Source organism: Entelurus aequoreus, linkage group LG07, assembly GCF_033978785.1.
Source record: "Entelurus aequoreus isolate RoL-2023_Sb linkage group LG07, RoL_Eaeq_v1.1, whole genome shotgun sequence".
Taxonomy (NCBI): Eukaryota; Metazoa; Chordata; class Actinopteri; order Syngnathiformes; family Syngnathidae; genus Entelurus; species Entelurus aequoreus.
Window position 1 is genome coordinate 22,909,153 of NC_084737.1, and position 19,535 is coordinate 22,928,687.

Here is a 19,535-nt window from a genome sequence, read left to right on the forward strand (position 1 = left end):
CAAATTTAAAATGTCACTTTATAAGTTAACCCGGCCGTATTGGCATGTGTTATAATGTTAAGATTTCATCATTGATATATAAACTATCAGACTGCGTGGTCGGTAGTAGTGGGTTTCAGTAGGCCTTTAAATGCTTCTACTGAGGTAGCATCTCTAACTTTTACCGGGAGGGCATTCCATAATATTGGAGCCCGAATAGAAAACGCTCTATAGCCCGCAGACTTTTTTTGGGCTCTGGGAATCACTAATAAGCCGGAGTTCTTTGAACGCAGATTTCTTGCCGGGACATATGGTACAATACAATCAGCAAGATAGGCAGGAGCTTGACCGTGTAGTATTTTATACGTAAGTAGTAAAACCTTAAAGTCGCATCTTAGGTGCACAGGAAGCCAGTGCAGGTGAGCCAGTATAGGCGTAATATGATCAAACTTTCTTGTTTTTGTCAAAAGGTATGACTCGGCCGGGGTTTGAACTTACGACCTACCGATCTCAGGGCGTTTTTTCCAACCGTGGAGAGGAAGAAAGTGCGTCTGAAGGACAGTGCTGAGAAGAAGTGGAAGATACTCTTTAAATTAAAGAAAAAAAAATCATTAAAAACATGACCGAGTGTGTCGCCAACTTGACAAAGCCGCTTGAGCTCGTCTACACCGTACTGAAGCAGAATACGTCTAACGCCAGCCAAGGGGCGGACATTTATCCATGAAAATATGGAGAAGCTGCTGATGGTGTGTTTGACAGAGAAGCAGCTGGAAGGAGGTCGTATAGAAGGTAAATGCTGTACATTAAAGTTAAAAATTAAAGTGCCAATGATTGTCACACACACACGCTAGGTCTCAGGGCGGACACTCTAACGACAAGGCCACTGAGCAGGTTATTATTATTATTATTGCAACACTTCATAAAACTACTGTATTTGCTACTAGTACATCCTATTGTATTGTTTATAGTAAATATTTATTTCTAAAAGTTAGTTTTTCTTTTTAAAAGGCTTGTTAAAATGTTGCTTTTGGGCGGAGGCAAGCTCTGATTAAATTGATTTTAATTCATTTCAATGGGAGACGTTGATTTGAGAAACAAGTGTTTTGAGTTAAGAGCTCTGTCACGGAACCAATTAAGCTCCTAAATTGAGGTACTACTGTGGTAGGCTTTGTGGTCCAGGCAAGAATCACTGACTCCTGCCTTAGCAAGTGTTAAACTATGAACAAATTGAATTAATTATTGGAAAATACATTCTTTAATAGATGTTTTCAAGTGTTAGAAAAAAACACTTGAAAAAACCCCCATAATAAATCACATTTTCTAGTTTCTATAATCATTTTAAAGGGGTCATAATATGTTTTTTTTTCTACATTAAAAACGTATTTGTAGTCTAAATAACATGTAGTGGTGGTTCTTTGGTCAATATTTTGAATAAATTTTATTTAACAGACAATCTTCGAGCCGCTTTCTGATTGTGTCCTTAGGGTGCACCATTTTGTGTGCGGTTTTATTTACTTGCCTCCACTTCGACTGCGTCTTCTTCCTGCCAGCCATGTTGTAGTTTTAGCGCTTCCTATGGAGTCTATTTACAGATATAAGTTACAACTATAGACTACTATGTATCAGAAATTGGCAACAGCGGACGATGCATGTGAATGTATGAGACAGTCTGCCCCACATCAAGCGGATAGAGAAAAAGAAGAAACATATTGATTACAAGGTCGTACTACAATAGTGGACTCACGCAAAGCTCTCTGGGTAAAAATGTACCATTTATGTGAAACTAAGAAAATGTGTATATCGTGCAGACGTGCAAAGGTTTTGCTTATACCAGCAATTAAATTTACAAGAAGAAACTAATATATGATATATAGGCTCATAACATGCAACTGAAGATATTTCAAGACTTCTTTTGATGATTATGCCTTACAATTTATGAAAACCTCAAATTAAAAACTTCAAAAAATGTTTGGTTTTCAAAAAGTGTAAAGCATAATCATATGCTGTATGTAATGAGTTCATAACACATATTAGTTTCACATTTGTAGTTGAATTGCTGGAATGAATGGACTTTCACCTCAATATATGGAGATATCCGCTGACGTCAACAATGGGGAAAAACGTCATAAATGGGGCAAATTCCAAACAACTCGTTTGGCTGAAATGTGAAGGAAAGCAAAATTGTATTATAAATATCTCCGCCAAAAATCCATGGTTTGATTAAAAAATCTTGGGACTTATGCAGATCCCAAATACACAAAAACTGGTATCAATTAGTGATGTGCGATACCACTGATTTTCTTCCCGTTCCAATACCGAGTAAAATTCAAGCTGGTCTTGACGATACTGACCCGATATCGATACTTCATGCAAATGTACTAAATGTATCTGCTAAAATTTAAAAAGTTGTGTATTTAAAATGATAACATATCTTAAAATGTACTCAAACCATGAACAAAGTTTAGTTAGTTAGTTAATTAAAAAGATACAATAATACTAACTTATGAATTAATCAAAACAATTCTCACATCAATAATAAACCCTGTTAAATATGCCACTGAACATGAATATTTTCGTACAGGCAGAAGTTTTGTTATTTAGTCATGCAGTTACAAAATCGTATTATTAACATTTTTATTATATTGTTAGAGGAAAAAACAACAGTAAAAATGTTGGGAAACCCCCGCCCCAAAAATCGTTATATAATGAAAAATATCAATATGGTCCCCGCATCCTTTGACTTTTCAGTATGCTGCACTTGGGAGGAAATAGTTTGGACACCCCAGAACTAAGTATCAAAAATATCGATATTTTAATTTGAGAATAAGCATAATGATCTGATATTTCAGTATCAATCCGAACATCACTGGTACCCCAAGGTAAAAAAAAGTTGCTTTTGCATAGCAAGTCTCCTTTAAGTTTTTTGGTTTTACATTTCTGAGCCATAACTAACATATGTTAACCTCTAAATACATCACACACTTTGCTGCTCTGCAGGTACGCATTTTGCACTCCCCGTTTTGATTCAAGTCTCTCAGTACGCATACAATTTGGTCAATGCTGGCAGGTTTGTGTTTTACCAAAGACACTCAGGTTGTGTAAAATCAAACACTCATACATTTTGCTTGATTTTCCCAAAATGTCTCCAGTGCCTTAACTGGACTCTTGGGTTCTATTCCCATTCTGTATATCCTGAAAAGCCTCCTCCAGATGGCCTTCTTTCTCACTCTCATTCCGTGAAGGAATGAAAAGATCAGCTAATTAAACAAAGAGTCATATCCATGTGAAAGAGGCGCGAGTCCTCAGGGGAGAAGAGCTGCATGCAAATCAATACCCAGGCGCTTTGAATAGTGTCCAATAAAACATGATGCGAGTCTCTGCAAACTGTGAGCTTTATTTCCACTGCACTCTGGGACACGTAAAACAAACCAAAAGTCCAGACAGAAACAATTCAATTTGTAACACTGAGGGATGTGCATTGTTTTGTTCAGACACGCTGACACAAAACATCCTGGAAATGTCTCACAGGACAGGCAGGGCTCTGCCGCTGAACAAAAGAATAAAAAAAACAGATGATTAAAACAATAAATAACATCATGACAGTAAAAAATATATTTTAAAAAAACACTTAAATGTTGCGATAACTTTTCCTGACCTCCATAATCAACACAAACAGAAGAGTGAATAACACTAGAATGTGTTTTCTGGTGCGGGTGATTCCTTAAACACACAATAGGTACAAACAAACACAATGACATGTAACGACGGGTGTGACACATGCAGGAAGGAGGTTGTTGCAGGTTGTTCTGGCCCTCACTGCTCGGACATCTGTGTGCGTCTCAGGTTGTCCTTCACGCGAACAAACTCTGGTATCTTCTGCTCGCTCTCTTTCTGCCTGATCTCCTCCTGCTCATACTGCCAAGACAAAATATTGGCATCAATCAGTATATTGGTTAAAATAGCTCTTTTAATTATGTTCTATGCTTTGTGCTTTGCTTTCATTATCAAACAGATTCCATGTCCCTCAATGAACCGCAAGTCTCCAGTGCTGGCGGCACTCATGCGCCACCATGCTTGACTGTAGCGGAGGCAAAACATTTATTTTGCTATTTACTTGTGTTGCCAGCTATTTTGACAATGAAGTGTGTGTCTTGCCCATTTTTCATTGGATAGTAAATCTAATACACTGTTATACAAGCTATACACTGACTCCTCTAAAGTTTACCTTAATAGGTTCTTGAACAGGGTTTGTAAATAGAGAAGTTTGTATATTGACGGAAATGTTTCCATTAGAAATTTTTTAAAACATGAATAATTGGTTCCAGCCACAACAACCGTCCACATTTTAGTAAACATTTGTACACTTTGAACACAATATAAAGCGACATTTGGTACTGTATTTTAAACAAACATAACAAGGCAGTGATGGGTCAATATTATATTAAATAACAAAGCCAATACAACAACAACTAGCTGAATTGTCCTCATTTTCAGCCGCCCTGCCGACACACACACACGCACGCACGCACGCACACACACACACACACTGTCACTGGCCCTGTGGAGCACTCACAGTTTGAAATCCCAAAACGTTTTAACTTGAACAACCAAGTCGCTGGATGATTTGGAACAAAAAATAAAATCCACTTCACCGTGTTGGTAAAGTTGGGTGCAGTGCAATGGAAAGGAGTAAATGTGAGGGGGCAGTGTCGACAACGCTGTGGATACTCCCTGAATGTTTCAAACCACACATTGCTTGTACATTGCTGTCTTTAGACTCATATTGAGGTAGCAAAACTAGAAAAAATTGCAAAAAGGCTAAAAAACACTTAAAAACACTGCTGACAATGAGCACTAGAGATTGATCGGCTCGTCCATAATAGATGTGCTGCCGGGGACAAAATGGGTGGATGAAACGTTCTTACACTGAGACAAGGTTCGTACATCAAAGTTTATGTTTGTTCTGTCTGTGGTTTGTAAGTAAAAGGTTTGTGCAATTTGCAGTTCGTAAATCAAGGTTCAACTGCATAGAAGTATGATTGTTGAATGTGTGGAATGTACTACTACTCAGATACCTTTATGGCACTTTATGGTTATTACAGTGGCTCTTTAAAGGAATATTGCGTATCTTGTCTGACCTCTTTTAGCTTCTGCTGCCTCTTGCGGAGCTCCGTCTCCAGGTCCGACGGCTGCCGTTGAGCCATCTCCTGCTCCCTGTGCAGCTCCAGTCGGCGTTGCTCCAGCACTCGCTTCAATTCAGGCTTCTCCTCCAGAATCAGGCCCCTGGTTCAGGTCAGTCATAGCCAGAGTCCCACAGCTCAGCACAAACACAAACAGAACTTTAACGGTGTTTGGTCTTTAATCACCTTTTATGACTAAGAAGCAGCTCCCGGTGCAGGTTCTGGTAGGTGGGCGTCTCCGCAGAAAAACTGTTCAGTTTTCTGGGCTGATCATTGCTGCTGTACAATGAGGATTGACTGAGTCTCTGTGGATGGCCCAACGAGGTGTCTGGGAAAGCCAAAGACACAAGTATCACATTTTTGAGTACATTGAGATTTGAGTACCCATTTAAGTTTTCATGTTAAAATGACATAGATTGTAGTGTGCATGGAGTGTTTTAGAGGCATAAGAAGTGTTTATAAATGTGTGTGAAATCAGTGTGAAGGGCTTTTAAAGACTTAAGATGCATATAATGGTTAGAGTGTCCGCCCTGAGATCGGTAGGTTGGAGTTCAAATCCCAGCCGAGTCATATCAAATACTATAAAAATGGGACCCATAACCTCCCTGCTTGGCACTCAGCATCAAGGGTTGGAGTTGGGGGTTAAATCACCAAAATGATTCCCGGGCGCGGCGCCGCTGCTGCCCAATGCTCCCCAAGAGGATGGGTCAAATGCAGGGGACAAATTTCACCACATCTAGTGTGTGTGTGACAATCATTGGTACTTTAATCTTTAATCTTTAATATAATGTTTAAAAAAAAATCATAAAAAATAAATAGCATCCCTATTTTGCGGAAATTCACCTACTACAGGGGGACCTGGAATGTAACCCCTGCGATAATACACTGTACACCCAAATAAAACGCTGCAAAAACATAAAACTTTAGATATAATCAGTAAAAAAAATATACTAATAAATACATAGAAACTCAAAGGTGATTAAAAATGAAGACAAGTAAAATAAATTAATAAAAAACTAAAATACTGTGTATATATATGTATATATATTAGGGGTGTGGGACAAAATCGATTCAAATTCGAATCGCGATTCTCACCTTGTGCAATTCAGAATCGATTCTCATTTAAAAAAAATCTATGTTATTTTATTTTTATATTTTTTTGGTAATTTTTTTGTAATTTTTTTTAATTAATCAATCCAACAAAACAATAACAATAGATTTATTTGTATTTTTATTATTATTATTATTTATTTATTTATTTATTTATTTTAATTAATCAATCCAACAAAAAAATACACAGCAATACCATAACAATGCAATCCAATTCCAAAACACTCCCTAGGGAGGCGTTCGGGTGGCATCCTGACCAGATGCCCGAACCACCTCATCTGGCTCCTCTCGATGTATATGTATATATATATATATATATATATATATATATATATATATATATATATATATATATATATATATATATATATATATATATATATATATATTTATATATACGCACACACACACACACACACACACACACACACACACACACACACACACACACATACATATATATATACATGTATATATATATATATTTATATATATAGTATATAATGCATCTATATCATGCTTCTGTCTATCACATTTTCCCCCCTTTCCTACACATTGATATCAAGTTATTTTGAACAAAATAGCTTAATGAAAAACAAATATTCAACCAGAAAATATATTTTTTAATAGTTAAAATAAAAAAAATAAAAAATAAAATATATATATATATATATATATATATATATATATATATATATATATATATATATATATATATATATATATATATATATATATATATATATATTTATTTTTTCAGTTAATTCATGTCGAAAAGTGTCCAACTTTCCAACAAAATATTGAACAAAACTAATCAAAAAATTAGAACGTTATGGCATCAGAGGGTTGGTCTTAAACTGGATTAGAAGTTACTTAACCAACAATAAACAATACGTGAAGATAGGCATCAAATTACTACACTCACACAATTCTACATGTCCAAAAAGGAGTAGACAGAAGCAGAATTTATGAAATCCAACTATGTAACTAATTATTGTTTCACTATATCTTTTTACACGTTGTTGACACAACATTTAGTTTGCTTACATTTTGCCTTTTAAAGTTTGTCCTCTTCCTGTGTTTAAGTGTTATCATTTTCTAATTAAAGAGAAAAGACTAGGGAATGTGTCGCAATGGCTGTATAGTGTATGTGATGAAAATAAGAAAAATGTATTGAATAAAAAATAAAATGCTAATAAGCAATGCAGGTATAAAACCTGGAAAGCATATCAGGAACAGATTTATTGGCCAAGCATGTTTAACATACAAGGACTGTGCTTTCTTGTTCAATGCAAAAAACAAAGAAATACGCAGTAACTAAGTGGCCATCCGCGGCGCCATTTTGTTCTGAAAACAAGAGGGAAAACAATAAAGAACATAAAGGACATAACAGATCTTAAAGCAGCACAGAGCTGATCATCTGTCATATCTGAGTAAATAGTGTGTGCAATGTGAAAGGAATGTATCTTTTAGGGATATGAATCCTACAACAACACAAGATTTTGATTCCGATTCTTGGGGGGATGAGTCTTGATTCAACACAGTTCTGAAAATATATTATTTGGTATAAAAGTTACAATATAAAATTTTTATAACACATTACAAAAGATAACTAACGATCAGCATGGAGGAAAACTAATCTTTTTAAAAATAGATTCACACAGAAAAAATATTAGTAATTAAATTCTTGAAAATGATGACTCAATTTAGGATCGAAATAAAGAAGAATCGTTGTTTGGATGTCAATCGCTTTGTTCAGCACCCTTAGTATCTTTCACCTTAAATTATGTAAGAATTTATAATATGTATAACTGAGCACAGTAACAATATTATATTATATTATTAGTCATCCACAATTCAAACTGTAATTTCTCATCCAAACATGTTCAAAATGTATGGTTAAATATCATCCGAAATAGATGACATTTAATTGCTACTTTATAGATTATATTTATTTCTAGCAACAGGTACCTTTTTTGTGATGTCCATATCCTGTTTTCTGTTATTAATCACAGTGAAGAAGAAACACACAAAAACAGAGTATATGTTAGTAGGATTTTTTTTCCACACGGTGAAGTGAAAAACATTTGATTGAATACCGTATGCTCTTTTTTGACCTACATTGCATCCGGAAAGTGTCCCCAGCGCTTCACTTTTTACACATTTTGTTACGTTGCAGCCTTATTACAAAGTGAAATAACTTCATTTTTGTCCTCAACATTCTACACACAATACTCCTTAAATGACCATGTGAGAAGGTTTTTTTTAAAATTTATTTTGAAAATATATTAAAGATTCACAACCTTTGCTCAATACTTTGTTGATGCACCTTTGGCAGCAATTACAGCCTCAAGTAATTTTGAATACAATTCCACAAGCTTAGCACAATTATCTTTGGGCAGTTTCACCCATTCCTCATTGCAGCACCTCAGCGCTCCATCGGGTTGGATGGGAAGTGTTGGTTTTCATCCAGTATGTGTCTGTACATTGCTGCATTCATCTTAGTCTAGTCAGGGAGGTGACCAAGAACCTGATGGTCATTCTGTCAGAGTGACCATACAGCATTCCTCTGTGGAGAGAGGAGAACCATCCAGAAGGACCATCTTTGTCGCAATCCACCAATCAGGCCTGTATGGTATAGTGGCCAGACGAAAGCCATTTCATTGTAAAAGGTTTGTCAAAATGCATCTGCAAGACTCTCAGAACAAGAGGAACAAAATTATTTTGTTTGCTGAGACAAAGATTGAACTCTTTGATGTGAATGCCAGGCATCAAGTTTGGAGGAAACCAGGCACCGCTCATCACCAGGCCAATACCATCCCTACAGGGAAGCATGGTGGTGGCAGCATTATGCTGTGAGGATGTGTTTCAGCGGCAGGAACTGTAAGGCTAGTCAGGATAGAGGGAAAGATGAATGCGGCATTGTCCAGAGACATCCTGGATAAAAAAACAACACTTCCAATCCAACTTGATGGAACTTGAGAGGTGCTGCAAAGAGGAATGGGCAAAACTGCCCAAAGATAAGTGTGCCAAGCTTGTGGCAATCATATTCAAAAAGACTTGAGGCTGTAATTGCCGCCAAAGGTGCATCAACAAGTTATTGAGCAACGACTGCCAATACTTCCATACTGTACATGCATTTTTTATTTTTTATTTTTTTTAATAAATTTGCAAATTTGAAAAAATTAAATAATTTAAAAAAACTTTTCACATTGTCATTATGGGGTATATAGTGTGTAGACATTTGAGGACAAAAATTACTTTATTCCATTTTGGAATAAGGCTGTAACATAACAACATGTGAAAAAAGTCAAGTGCTGTGAATACTTTCCGGATGCACTGTATGATGTCTGATTGGAGGGACTATCAGTGTTGATAGTGTTAGCTCGGCTGGTTGCATGGAAAACAAGAGTTATGTAACATCTCTGTTGGCCAGCCACAGGGGTCACAAAGTGATTTTTTATATGAGTGAATGTGCATTCAATCATTCTAGGTATCTTTCTTTATAAAGCAGCCTAAGTGGACAAAGCAATATGGTGAAAATTGAATTGTGTGCTAGACACTTCCCGTATATCTCTTTTAGAAGGTAAACATGAGTGCCCGGAATAGACTACCTGAAGATAAACACTGTGTTGCCTACAGGTGAACATCTAGAGTAAAAGCAACAACTCACTTTGCTTACATTTGATTCCTCCATGATACAGAGAGGGAGCTTGTCTCTTTAGGTCCACTCGCTTCTTTATTTCAGTCCATTGTAGAAAAAACATGGATTATCCCACTTCCTCACTTCATGTCTTTGCTGTCTGATTCTTCCTTGCGCGTTGAATCAGGCATGTTGTTGCTGACGTAGGACTCAGATGTGTCACCTCACCTCGGTGAGGTGACACACACACACACACACACTCAAATCTTATTACGCCATTCAAGATTACCTCACCACCCCCACGGAGAGCTTGACGATAGATTAGTTGATTGCCATGGACACAAATGCAGCTTAAATCCAATATAGCAGCACACTATACAGCTACAGAGTCCATTAAGAATGCTGTAGCACTCAGGGAACCTGCAGGCATCATATTCCATATACAGTATACTTTAATACAGCATGTCACTGTATACACTGTACAGTGATGTACTGACAAACACAACCTAAAGCACAAAAAGGCTATTTGAGCATAAATAAATGTCCTGTTATTATCGATTTTCACGTATTATTATTAAATTGCACGAAAAGGGTATTCAAATGTAATACTTTTTTTACATTCATACTGAAAAAGTGAAAGTGTCATACTTGTGGTTAGCTCTCCGGCTATAGGGCCCTAAGCAGTATTTTATTTTATTATTTAATAATCACTCTTTTTTTAATGTATCTTAAATATTTTATTTAAAAAAAACACACTTATCTGAAATTCCTGTTATATATTTTATTTTTTATAAATGTTCACACCTGTTTTAAATTAATATAATATTTATGTTTTTATTACATTTCTAGTTTAATTTTGTATTTACTACTTTTTAAATAAAACTTTAATTTAATTTGATGCATGTTTTGTACTAAAACGAAATAGTAAATTAAAAAAAAAAAATGTAATTCAAAATAACAAACTTAACACCTTTGCATATCTTCCTGACCAATCACTGGCAGCTTTGGCCGGGATTGGCCCCAGTAGGACTGTTTACCATCCTAGTGGCACTGTTAGTGCCACTAAAGACATTTAAAATGACTAGGGAAATTATCCATGACATTCTTATCACTGACAGAGCTGGAAGGGGCTAGGAATATGTTTTTGGTAAGCATATAAAGCACTCTGTCACTCATTAATTGACATGTTCCATGCGCTTCTTCATGGACCATGTAATAATATCGCTTTGATGTCATTTTAAAAATACCCCACAATTTGTATTTGGTGTAAACTTAATAGATGTTTGCTATGTTTTCAGGAAACTTTTGGTTTCACTGCTTGAATTGTTTTTTTTAAGTCTTATGGTATGAATAGTTTTACTATTTGTGTCTGTGAATGTGCATGCAGATGTTGTGATGTTCTTCTTCAGGCCACAAACTAATTGCGACTGAATCAACAGTGCCTATGCTGGTTGCACCCAAGTAGTGCACCAGATTTTGCCACAATTGCTTCGATTAGATAAAGTAGAACTTGGTAGCCCTTGCTTCAAGACACAATTAGACAATTCAACAATCAATTCCACTGCAATTCTTAATGATCAATTGAAAACCCAATCAGGTGAATCGAGGCAAATGGACTCCACTTGTTTGTCGAACACATTTCACCCCTTATCCAAGAGGCTTTTTCCAATTTAGCACCAGCTCCATTTGCCTCTATTCAACCATTGCTGATTACCATGACATGGAGGACTGAGAATTTACAATTAATACCCTCATTCAAAGTGGTCAAACTCAAGACCCGTATCATTTCACGTGGCTCACTACATCAAAGTGGCCGTGCCAGTAACTTGAGGGTTCCAGGTTCGATCCCCGCTTCCGCCATCCTAGTCACTGCCGTTGTGTCCTTGGGCAAGACACTTTACCCACCTGCTCCCAGTGCCACCCACACTGGTTTAAATGTAACTTAGATATTGGGTTTCACTATGTAAAGCACTTTGAGTCACTAGAGAAAAAGCGCTATATAAATATAATTCACTTCACTTCACTTCACTTTATGTGGCCCGGAACAACATTTTGCTGTGGTCCACTATGTAATTTTATGTGGTCCGCAACTACATTTTACGCGGCCTGTCATGACGTTGTATTGTGTCCAGCCATGTAATTTTATGTGGTCCGCCACATCATTTTAGGCTGGAAATAAAAACATTTTTAGGTAATCCAAATGTATTTTGTTATTTCACTTTTGACAGAAAAAAATACTGCATGCAACTGCATATGTTCAACACAGCAATATTATCTGATCATGCAACAAGATGTCCAATAATTATTTTTTTTGGTTAACAAAAATGAATACCTTAATATCTGTTTGTCATCTTGACTTAAAATTTCAAAACAAATTATCCATTAAAAAAAAGTTGCCATTGCAAATTGTGTAAAGAGGCTGTTATATGTTTTTATTCATATATTCCTTGTTACATGTGGCCCTTTGACGGCAGCTATAATTACGAGGTGGCCTTCAATTAAAACAAGTTTGTTCTAATTGATTATTACTGCTGTCGAATGTGAATCTGAATGTAACTTTTCCTGATATGGACACATTTGCTTTATTCTGTACTAGATTATTAAGTTTTCAATCAGCTTTTTGCAGAACTGACGATGAACATGATGGACATCCTATCTGACTTTGGGGGAGAGGCGGGGTACACCCTGTACTGGTCCCTAGTCATCACAGGACACATATAAACAACCATTTACACTCACATTTACACATATGTAAAGTTTAGAGTCTTCAATTAAACTAGTATGTTTTGGGGATGTGGGAAAAGGCTAGATTACCCGGAGAAAACTCACACTGTGAGGGCCACTTGTCAACCACTTGTCCGCATACATGCTAACCACGTCCACCGTTTAGATCTTCGGGCATATAACCTACCCTTAAAATCTATAGGGTTGTTGAGCTGTCAATACTAAAACTGCAGAGCAGTAAATTTAACATGCATGTTAACTCAGCTGCTATTTCAATGTCTGTTGTTACAGCAGCACCTTCGACAGCTTGGAATTGTGAATAGAACTATTATTTTGTATGATATAGTTTGCATAATCACTTTTACAACTACACTGTACAGTGATGCAACAGCCTCACCCTTTGATTGTGGTCTTTAGACGACTTTAAGGGAGCTGACTTTATTAGCAGCTATTTCAATGTTGCAGCACAGACGGTCATAGCCCACCTTCGACATTGCCAATATGTCTTGAAGTCCCTCGACTTGGCTGTGGCTTCGAAGAGAGAGAACAACTCAGCAGCGTGTGTGCATGTCTCTGGAAGTACCTGAACAAAAGATGGGTACTTCGGTCACTTCCACTTGTAACAACAGCTGTATGCACGCACAACACTTAAGACCTTCAGTATATCAGTATGTGGAATTAAATTATGGAATGGATTAAGTAAAGCAATCAAACAATGTACTAATATGATCCACTTCAAGAAACTCTTCAAACTTAATGTGTTTACAAAGTACAAAGAAGAAGAACCATGATAAACATTCTGGATTTATTCCATCCATCCATTCTTTCATTCTCAAAATAATCTTACTTATCTCATTATATGTAATATGACTTACTTCACCAACTACTATTTATTTGTTTATTTTTATTGTGATTACTTATGGAGTATATTGTGAATAAATTGAGAACAGGAAGTGAACAAAAGTTTTAGCAACTGTTATGTAAAAGAAAAGGGGTAGGATTAAATAAGCTCTGCTTCTTCCTACTCCTTTTCGAACATGTTGAAAAATGAAACTGTAAATTGTGATGTATCATGTGTGTATGCTTGCATGTTCGAAATAAACTCTGATCAACTCAACAACAACACACACAAAGCATGTTTAAATTATGTATATCTTGATTGGAGCTTGCTTGAGTAACCTAATAACGATGAGCATACCTTGGCTTTCACCATGCACACACGTCATTGATGAGCTGGCACAGTCACTCTGTCAGCCATCCCCACACCATCTGGTAGTAGGCCTTCACACCTTTGTAACTTCTCAGCTCGGGCAAAGAAACCCCCTAAAGTCAGGAAAGGAAAATAAAGGCAGAATTCCCTCAATAAACATATTTTCTCCAAATACAGCATCCTCTCCTGTGCTTTGAGTTTGCCTATGTAAGTTTTAGCAGGTTAAATGGTAAATGGGTTATACTTCAATAGCGCTTTTCTACCTTCAAAGTACTCAAAACGCTTTGACACTATTTCCACATTCACACACACATTCACACACTGATGGCGGGAGCTGCCATGCAAGGCCCTAACCACGACCCATCAGGAGCTAGGGTGAAGTGTCTTGCTCGAAGACACAACGGACATGACGAGGTTGGTAGAAAGTGGGGATCGAAGCAGGAACCCTCAGGTTGCTGGCACGGCCACTCTCCCAACCGCGCCACGCCGTCCCGGTTATTTGCAATGTGGGAAGCATTCTGACATACCTGACTACGTTATTTTAGCCATTAAGCGCCTAGTCCGGACTGTTGTTTACATATCTCCATGGTCACAAACCCAGTCGTGATGTAGTCGCATAATACTATTCTGCCACTAGAGGGCAGCACTTTACTGACCTTTACCAACTGCTTGTGGCGCTTTCCCAGAATGCAACGCAGCTTGAGGTTTATATTCCAACCCCCAAGCGTTTGCTGGTCACAGTATGAAAGGCTTTTGTGCGAGTATGAGTGTCGTGTGCGTGTTCTTGACTGCATTGGAAAGCGCGAGTGAGTGTTGTGTGAATGCGGCGTGCGTGTTCTTTTACCAAAAAATAACCTACACACTGATCTTATTTGATCTGGTCGTAGTTTCGGCTAGACTGCGACCAGAAATGATAAAAAAAAACGCTCGCTAGCCTCCGTGGCAATGGGCGGCAATGCACGAATGAAACCATCGTGGCCTCCGCACTTTTTAAGTTGTGGTTAGAAGTGATGAATCGATCAGATATACTAGTTCGGAGTGTGTTTGGATTCATTCCAAATATCACAATGGACAATGAGTAAAGAAGCGATTCTGATCTGACCGCAACAAAAGAGGAGCGCATACCGGGGAAAGCTAAGCTAGTCCTCGGCTAAAGCGAATGGCGTTGCTCCCCGTTGAACAGAAAGGAACAATACACTTTCAACTCTTATATGTTGCAGGAAGGGTTTAATCATAGGGTTCAACACTAAATGTCGGTAAAACATCACCCTGGGCTAGCTCACAGCAAGATCTAATTGGGTATTAGTTTAAGATTTTAAAGTAAGTGGCATAACTCCGAAAACACATATTTAAAGTCGCACTTTAGTTAGGTTTTATATACCATGGATCTGTTTCGAGTTTGATTTTTTAAAAACCCATTTCAGTTACAGACAAACATTGCGTGCGCTCCTCTTCTTCGGTTGTTTTATTATCATGTGGATATTAGCGCCGCCTCCCGGATTGGAATGTTAGTAGGAAGAACAAAGTGATTTAGCACTTTCAAGGAAATTCAAATGAGGAAGTAAAAAGCGGTCTAAAAAATGTTTAAATAAATAAGGTTATTATAAAGGAAGAAATCACTCTGAAAAAGTCATTCAATTCCTGGGTACAACTTCAGAGTTTTCAATCAATCAATGATCAATCAATGTTTATTTATATAGCCCTATATCACAAGTGTCTCAAAGGGCTGCACAAGCCACAACGACATCCGCGGTACAGAGCCCACATAAGGACAAGGAAAAACTCACAACCCCAATGGGACGTTGATGGGAATGACTATGAGAAACCTTGGAGAGGACCGCATATGTGGGTGACCCCCCCCCCTAGGGGAGACCGGATGCAATGGACGTCGAGTGGGTCTGACATAATATTGTGAAAGTCCAGTCCATAGTAGATCTAACACAGTGGTTTTTAACCTTGTTGGAGGTACCGAACCCCACCAGTTTCATATGCGCATTCACCGAACCCTTCTTTAGTGAAAAATAAAATGTGTTTTTTTTTTCAAATTCAAGACAAAGTTATGTTTTTTTTACTGGTGCACAAAATGAACCGTGCATCACCTTGTTCAAAGAACAACACCAATACAGTGCATGAACTCACAACAAATTACATGCCTGCAAATCAGTGTGACTTCTGCTGTTGCCTTTGAGAGACCTGGGGCCGTACTTATCAAGCTTCTTAGAATTACTCCTAAGAAGTCTGCTAAGAGTTGACTTCGGAGTAAATAAATTATTCGCTGAAAGCTGCACTTAAAAGTTAGTTATCAAGCGTCTTACTCACACTTTCAGCGAAGTGTAGGACTGAATCTTAAGTGTCACACTCAGAGCTGAATTACGACATTACTATGTGCCGTAAACGGAATTTTAGGTGACGTCATTTCTGTGTCCATAGAAATGACCAATCACGGAAGGGAATCCCTTGTCTAAGAATAAAGAAATATCTTAGAAATATTTAAGTGGACAATGGGAGTGTATATTTTGACAATAAACTACAAAATAATACAAAACAAACAAACAATATTGGCAATTACGAAAAAATAAATGTTTCCTTTTTGTTGCACCTTTCCTGCTTCCTGCTCCCAGACCGTAACAAAGAGGCAGGGGAGACACTTCTCCAGGATGTATGCTCGGGGCAACACCCTTCACTTTACCCGGCAGTGGGTCTCCACAGCGGACGACTTTAGAGTGAATGATGAGTCCAGCGATTAGTTGCAAATCTTGCTTTATTGATTGCTTGCACACAGGCAATCCAACACAAAACAAACTAGTCACCGCTCGCACTCACAATACCGCTCCCTCTCTTCTCTCGCCCACACACTCACTGACGTCACTCACCTCACATGCTGTAACCTAGCGTATGTGTGTGCCACACACATACGCTCATAACAATTTCTTTCCAATTCATTAATTAGGCAACTAATTTGAAACTGGTGTGGGTGGCTCTATACATACTAGCCCACTGCAGCCACATGCAGAAATCAACAAGGAATGGAAAATTATTAAATCTGTGACAAAAATAATACCCGCTCCGTCTAAACGATACCGTTTGATCAGCTGCTCGTCATCAAACAAAGATGAACGTTCGCGCACATCTCTCGCCTCAGTACCATCCCCTGCTGGCAACTCCTAACCACTTAAGACACCTCTGAAGGTCTCTTAAATATCATGGAGAGTAGGAATGATTCTTAGACTTAAGAACGTTGATAAAAAGCTTTTATTCTTAAGTTTGAGAGTAGGACTAAATTTCGCAAATTCTCAGGACTTAAGTGTAAAATGGCACTCTAAGAAGCTTGATAAGTACGGCCCCAGGTCAGATATGCGCCATGGCAAGTGCTACTCTCATGTCATTTTTACAGCAAAGTCTGTTCTTTTTCTTCGTTTTTATGTTCAGCATCCTTTGTAACAAATGGTATAACAAATTCCGGGGCTTTCTGAGCAATAGCTGGATACTTTTCCATTTGTCGACACCAAAACGTTGAGACCGTTGTTGTTCTGAAGAGTTGCTGTTGAACCTGGCTCTGCTGAATTTCAATGATTTTGTTGAGGTATTCATCATTGACGGCTGTCACCAATGCCGGATATGACTATTGTAGGGAAATATCCGTCGAGAGACTTTGCAAGCTCCTCTAAGTGTGTGGCAATTCAATTGGCAATTGCATACTTGCCAACCTTGAGACCTCCAATATCGGGAGGTGGGGGGTAGGGGGGGAGGGGTTGGGTGGGGGGCGTGGTTGGGGGCGTGGTATTTACCGCTAGAATTCACCAACTCGAGTATTTCATATATATATATATATATATATATATATATATATATATATATATATATATATATATATATATATATATATATATATATATGTATATAGATATGTATGTATATATATGTATGAAATACTTGACTTTCAGTGAATTCTAGCTATATATATATATTTATTTTATTTACATAAAAGAAATTCTTGAATTATCTATCCATTAGATGACAGTATTGTCCTGTTTAACTTCTCCGTTCATGACTGAGTATATCATTTCGGCCACCGTGTTCAATGGAGAAGTCTGTTCTACATATTTACAGGCAACATACACCTTTCCCTTCAAACTGTCCTGGATGAACTGAAATTCTTGTTTCCATTCGTTTTGGAACTTGCAAGCGTATTTATATTGTGGGAAAGCGGACGTGAGAATAGGCTGTCCCCACTCAGTCTCAGGTCCGCATTGAGCTGGAGGGGGCGTGGCCTCCAGCTCCGCTGAATACCGGGAGTTTGTCGGGAGAAAATCTCTGCCGGGAGGTTGTCGGGAGAGGCGCTGAATACCGGGATTCTCCCGCTAAAAACGGGAGGGTTGGCAAGTATGCAATTGTTTGCTTCAGTTCCATGGGTACAGAAATGTCTCCGAATCCAGACACATATCGTCGCTCACATGTTGCTCCACTGAATGCTCAAAAGTTTTTGCGTTTGCTCAAGCATATGGAAATTTAGAGGGAACATTGTTTGGGGGTATCCATAATACGCCGATAAGGAGAAGTTTTTATTTACAAGTCTTGACCTCTGCGGTGGAGGCTCTGCCGAACCCCTGAGGCCGACTCACCGAACCCCTAGGGTTCGATCAAACCCAGGTTAAGAACCACTGATCTAACATAATAGTGAGAGTCAGAGATTTTGTCAATTCACCATGTGTCCAAGAGACAGAGCATTATAATGTCGTTTTTTCTCTCTCCACTGTGTGATTACAATATAATGTAACAATATAACCGTGCAAAAAATATCTACTATAGAGAGAAATTTGAAATAAAAAGTGCATGAGCATATAAAATATTTACTTGTGACAATAAACAACTGCAAACACTGCCACATGTAAGGTGAGGTTGATTTAACGTGATTGTAAGACAGTGTTTTTCAATATTTTTTGAGGCAAGGCATGTTATTTTTCTTTAAAAAATCCCGAAAGCACACCACCAGCAGAAAACGTTAAAAAATTAAAATCCACCAGGTCGTCGTGCCTTATTTTGAGTTTGTTGGTGTTTTCCTGTGTATTGCTTTAGTTTTTGTCTTGCACTGTTATTTTGGTGGCCCTTCCTGTTTTGTTGGCGTTTTACTGTATCAGTTTCATGTCTTCCTTTGAGCGCTATTCCCCACACTTGCTTTGTGTTAGCAATTTAAGTTGTTGCTATCCTGCTTTGTGTGGACATTTTTGATTGTCATGTCATGTACGGATGTACTTTGTGGACGCCGTAAGTTTTTGCTGTCGTCCAGCAGTCTGTTTCTGTTTAATTTGTAGCCAGTTCAGTTTTACTTTTGTTTTGCATAGCCATCCCTATGCTTCATTGCCTTTTCCTTTTCCTTTTGTTCATATTTGGTTCAAGCATTGCATACCTTTTTACCTGCACGATGCCTCCGGCTGTGGTCTGCATATTGGGATCACAACAAACCATCCTCGTCTCACCCGACACATTCCGACTTTTACATAGCAATTAACTACCTGTTGCCACCTACTGATATGGAGTATTACATGGTTACCCTGCCGAGCTCTACACAGCAAAGACACCAAGTAACGACACATTATTTGCAGATTATAATTATTGATTTGCAAAACCAGACAATATCTCACGGCACACTCGCGGCACAGTGGTTGAAAAACACTGTTAAATGTAAGGT

The 19,535-nt window shown here is 37.9% G+C and overlaps 1 protein-coding gene and 1 non-coding gene across 8 annotated transcripts; one reads left to right on the top strand and one right to left on the bottom strand.

Annotated features, from left to right (window-relative positions):
- Positions 1 to 3,353: 3,353 nt before the first annotated feature.
- On the bottom strand, positions 3,354 to 15,284 carry zgc:195245 (uncharacterized protein LOC565483 homolog). Of its 7 annotated transcripts, none has more exons than XM_062052913.1 (7): positions 15,228 to 15,284; positions 13,835 to 13,959; positions 13,122 to 13,219; positions 8,242 to 8,268; positions 5,346 to 5,489; positions 5,118 to 5,262; positions 3,354 to 3,894 (listed from the first exon to the last, which is right to left on the bottom strand). In XM_062052913.1, exons 2-7 carry the CDS (start codon positions 13,847 to 13,849, stop codon positions 3,793 to 3,795), a joined length of 531 nt encoding a protein of 176 aa, XP_061908897.1. In that variant the 5' UTR covers positions 13,850 to 13,959; positions 15,228 to 15,284; the 3' UTR covers positions 3,354 to 3,792. The 7 variants fall into 7 exon arrangements, with proteins under 7 accessions (XP_061908897.1, XP_061908903.1, XP_061908898.1 ...); XM_062052919.1 differs by lacking the exon at positions 15,228 to 15,284 and adding an exon at positions 14,374 to 14,430 and having other exon boundaries at positions 5,346 to 5,487; positions 8,241 to 8,268; XM_062052914.1 differs by lacking the exon at positions 15,228 to 15,284 and having other exon boundaries at positions 13,835 to 13,975.
- On the top strand, positions 14,563 to 14,947 carry LOC133654439 (small Cajal body-specific RNA 2). Its single transcript, XR_009826894.1, has one exon. It is a non-coding gene; the product is annotated as a small Cajal body-specific RNA 2 (non-coding RNA).
- Positions 15,285 to 19,535: the final 4,251 nt, after the last annotated feature.

What these genes read in the sequence shown, in the direction of transcription:
- zgc:195245 (XM_062052913.1), bottom strand. An exon ending in ACATATTGGCAATGTCGAAG is followed by an intron (nt 8,269 to 13,121) that starts GTGGGCTATGAC and finishes GATTAATAACAG; the next exon opens with AAAACAGGATATGGACATCA. An exon ending in GATATGGACATCACAAAAAA is followed by an intron (nt 5,490 to 8,241) that starts GGTACCTGTTGC and finishes TTTGGCTTTCCC; the next exon opens with AGACACCTCGTTGGGCCATC.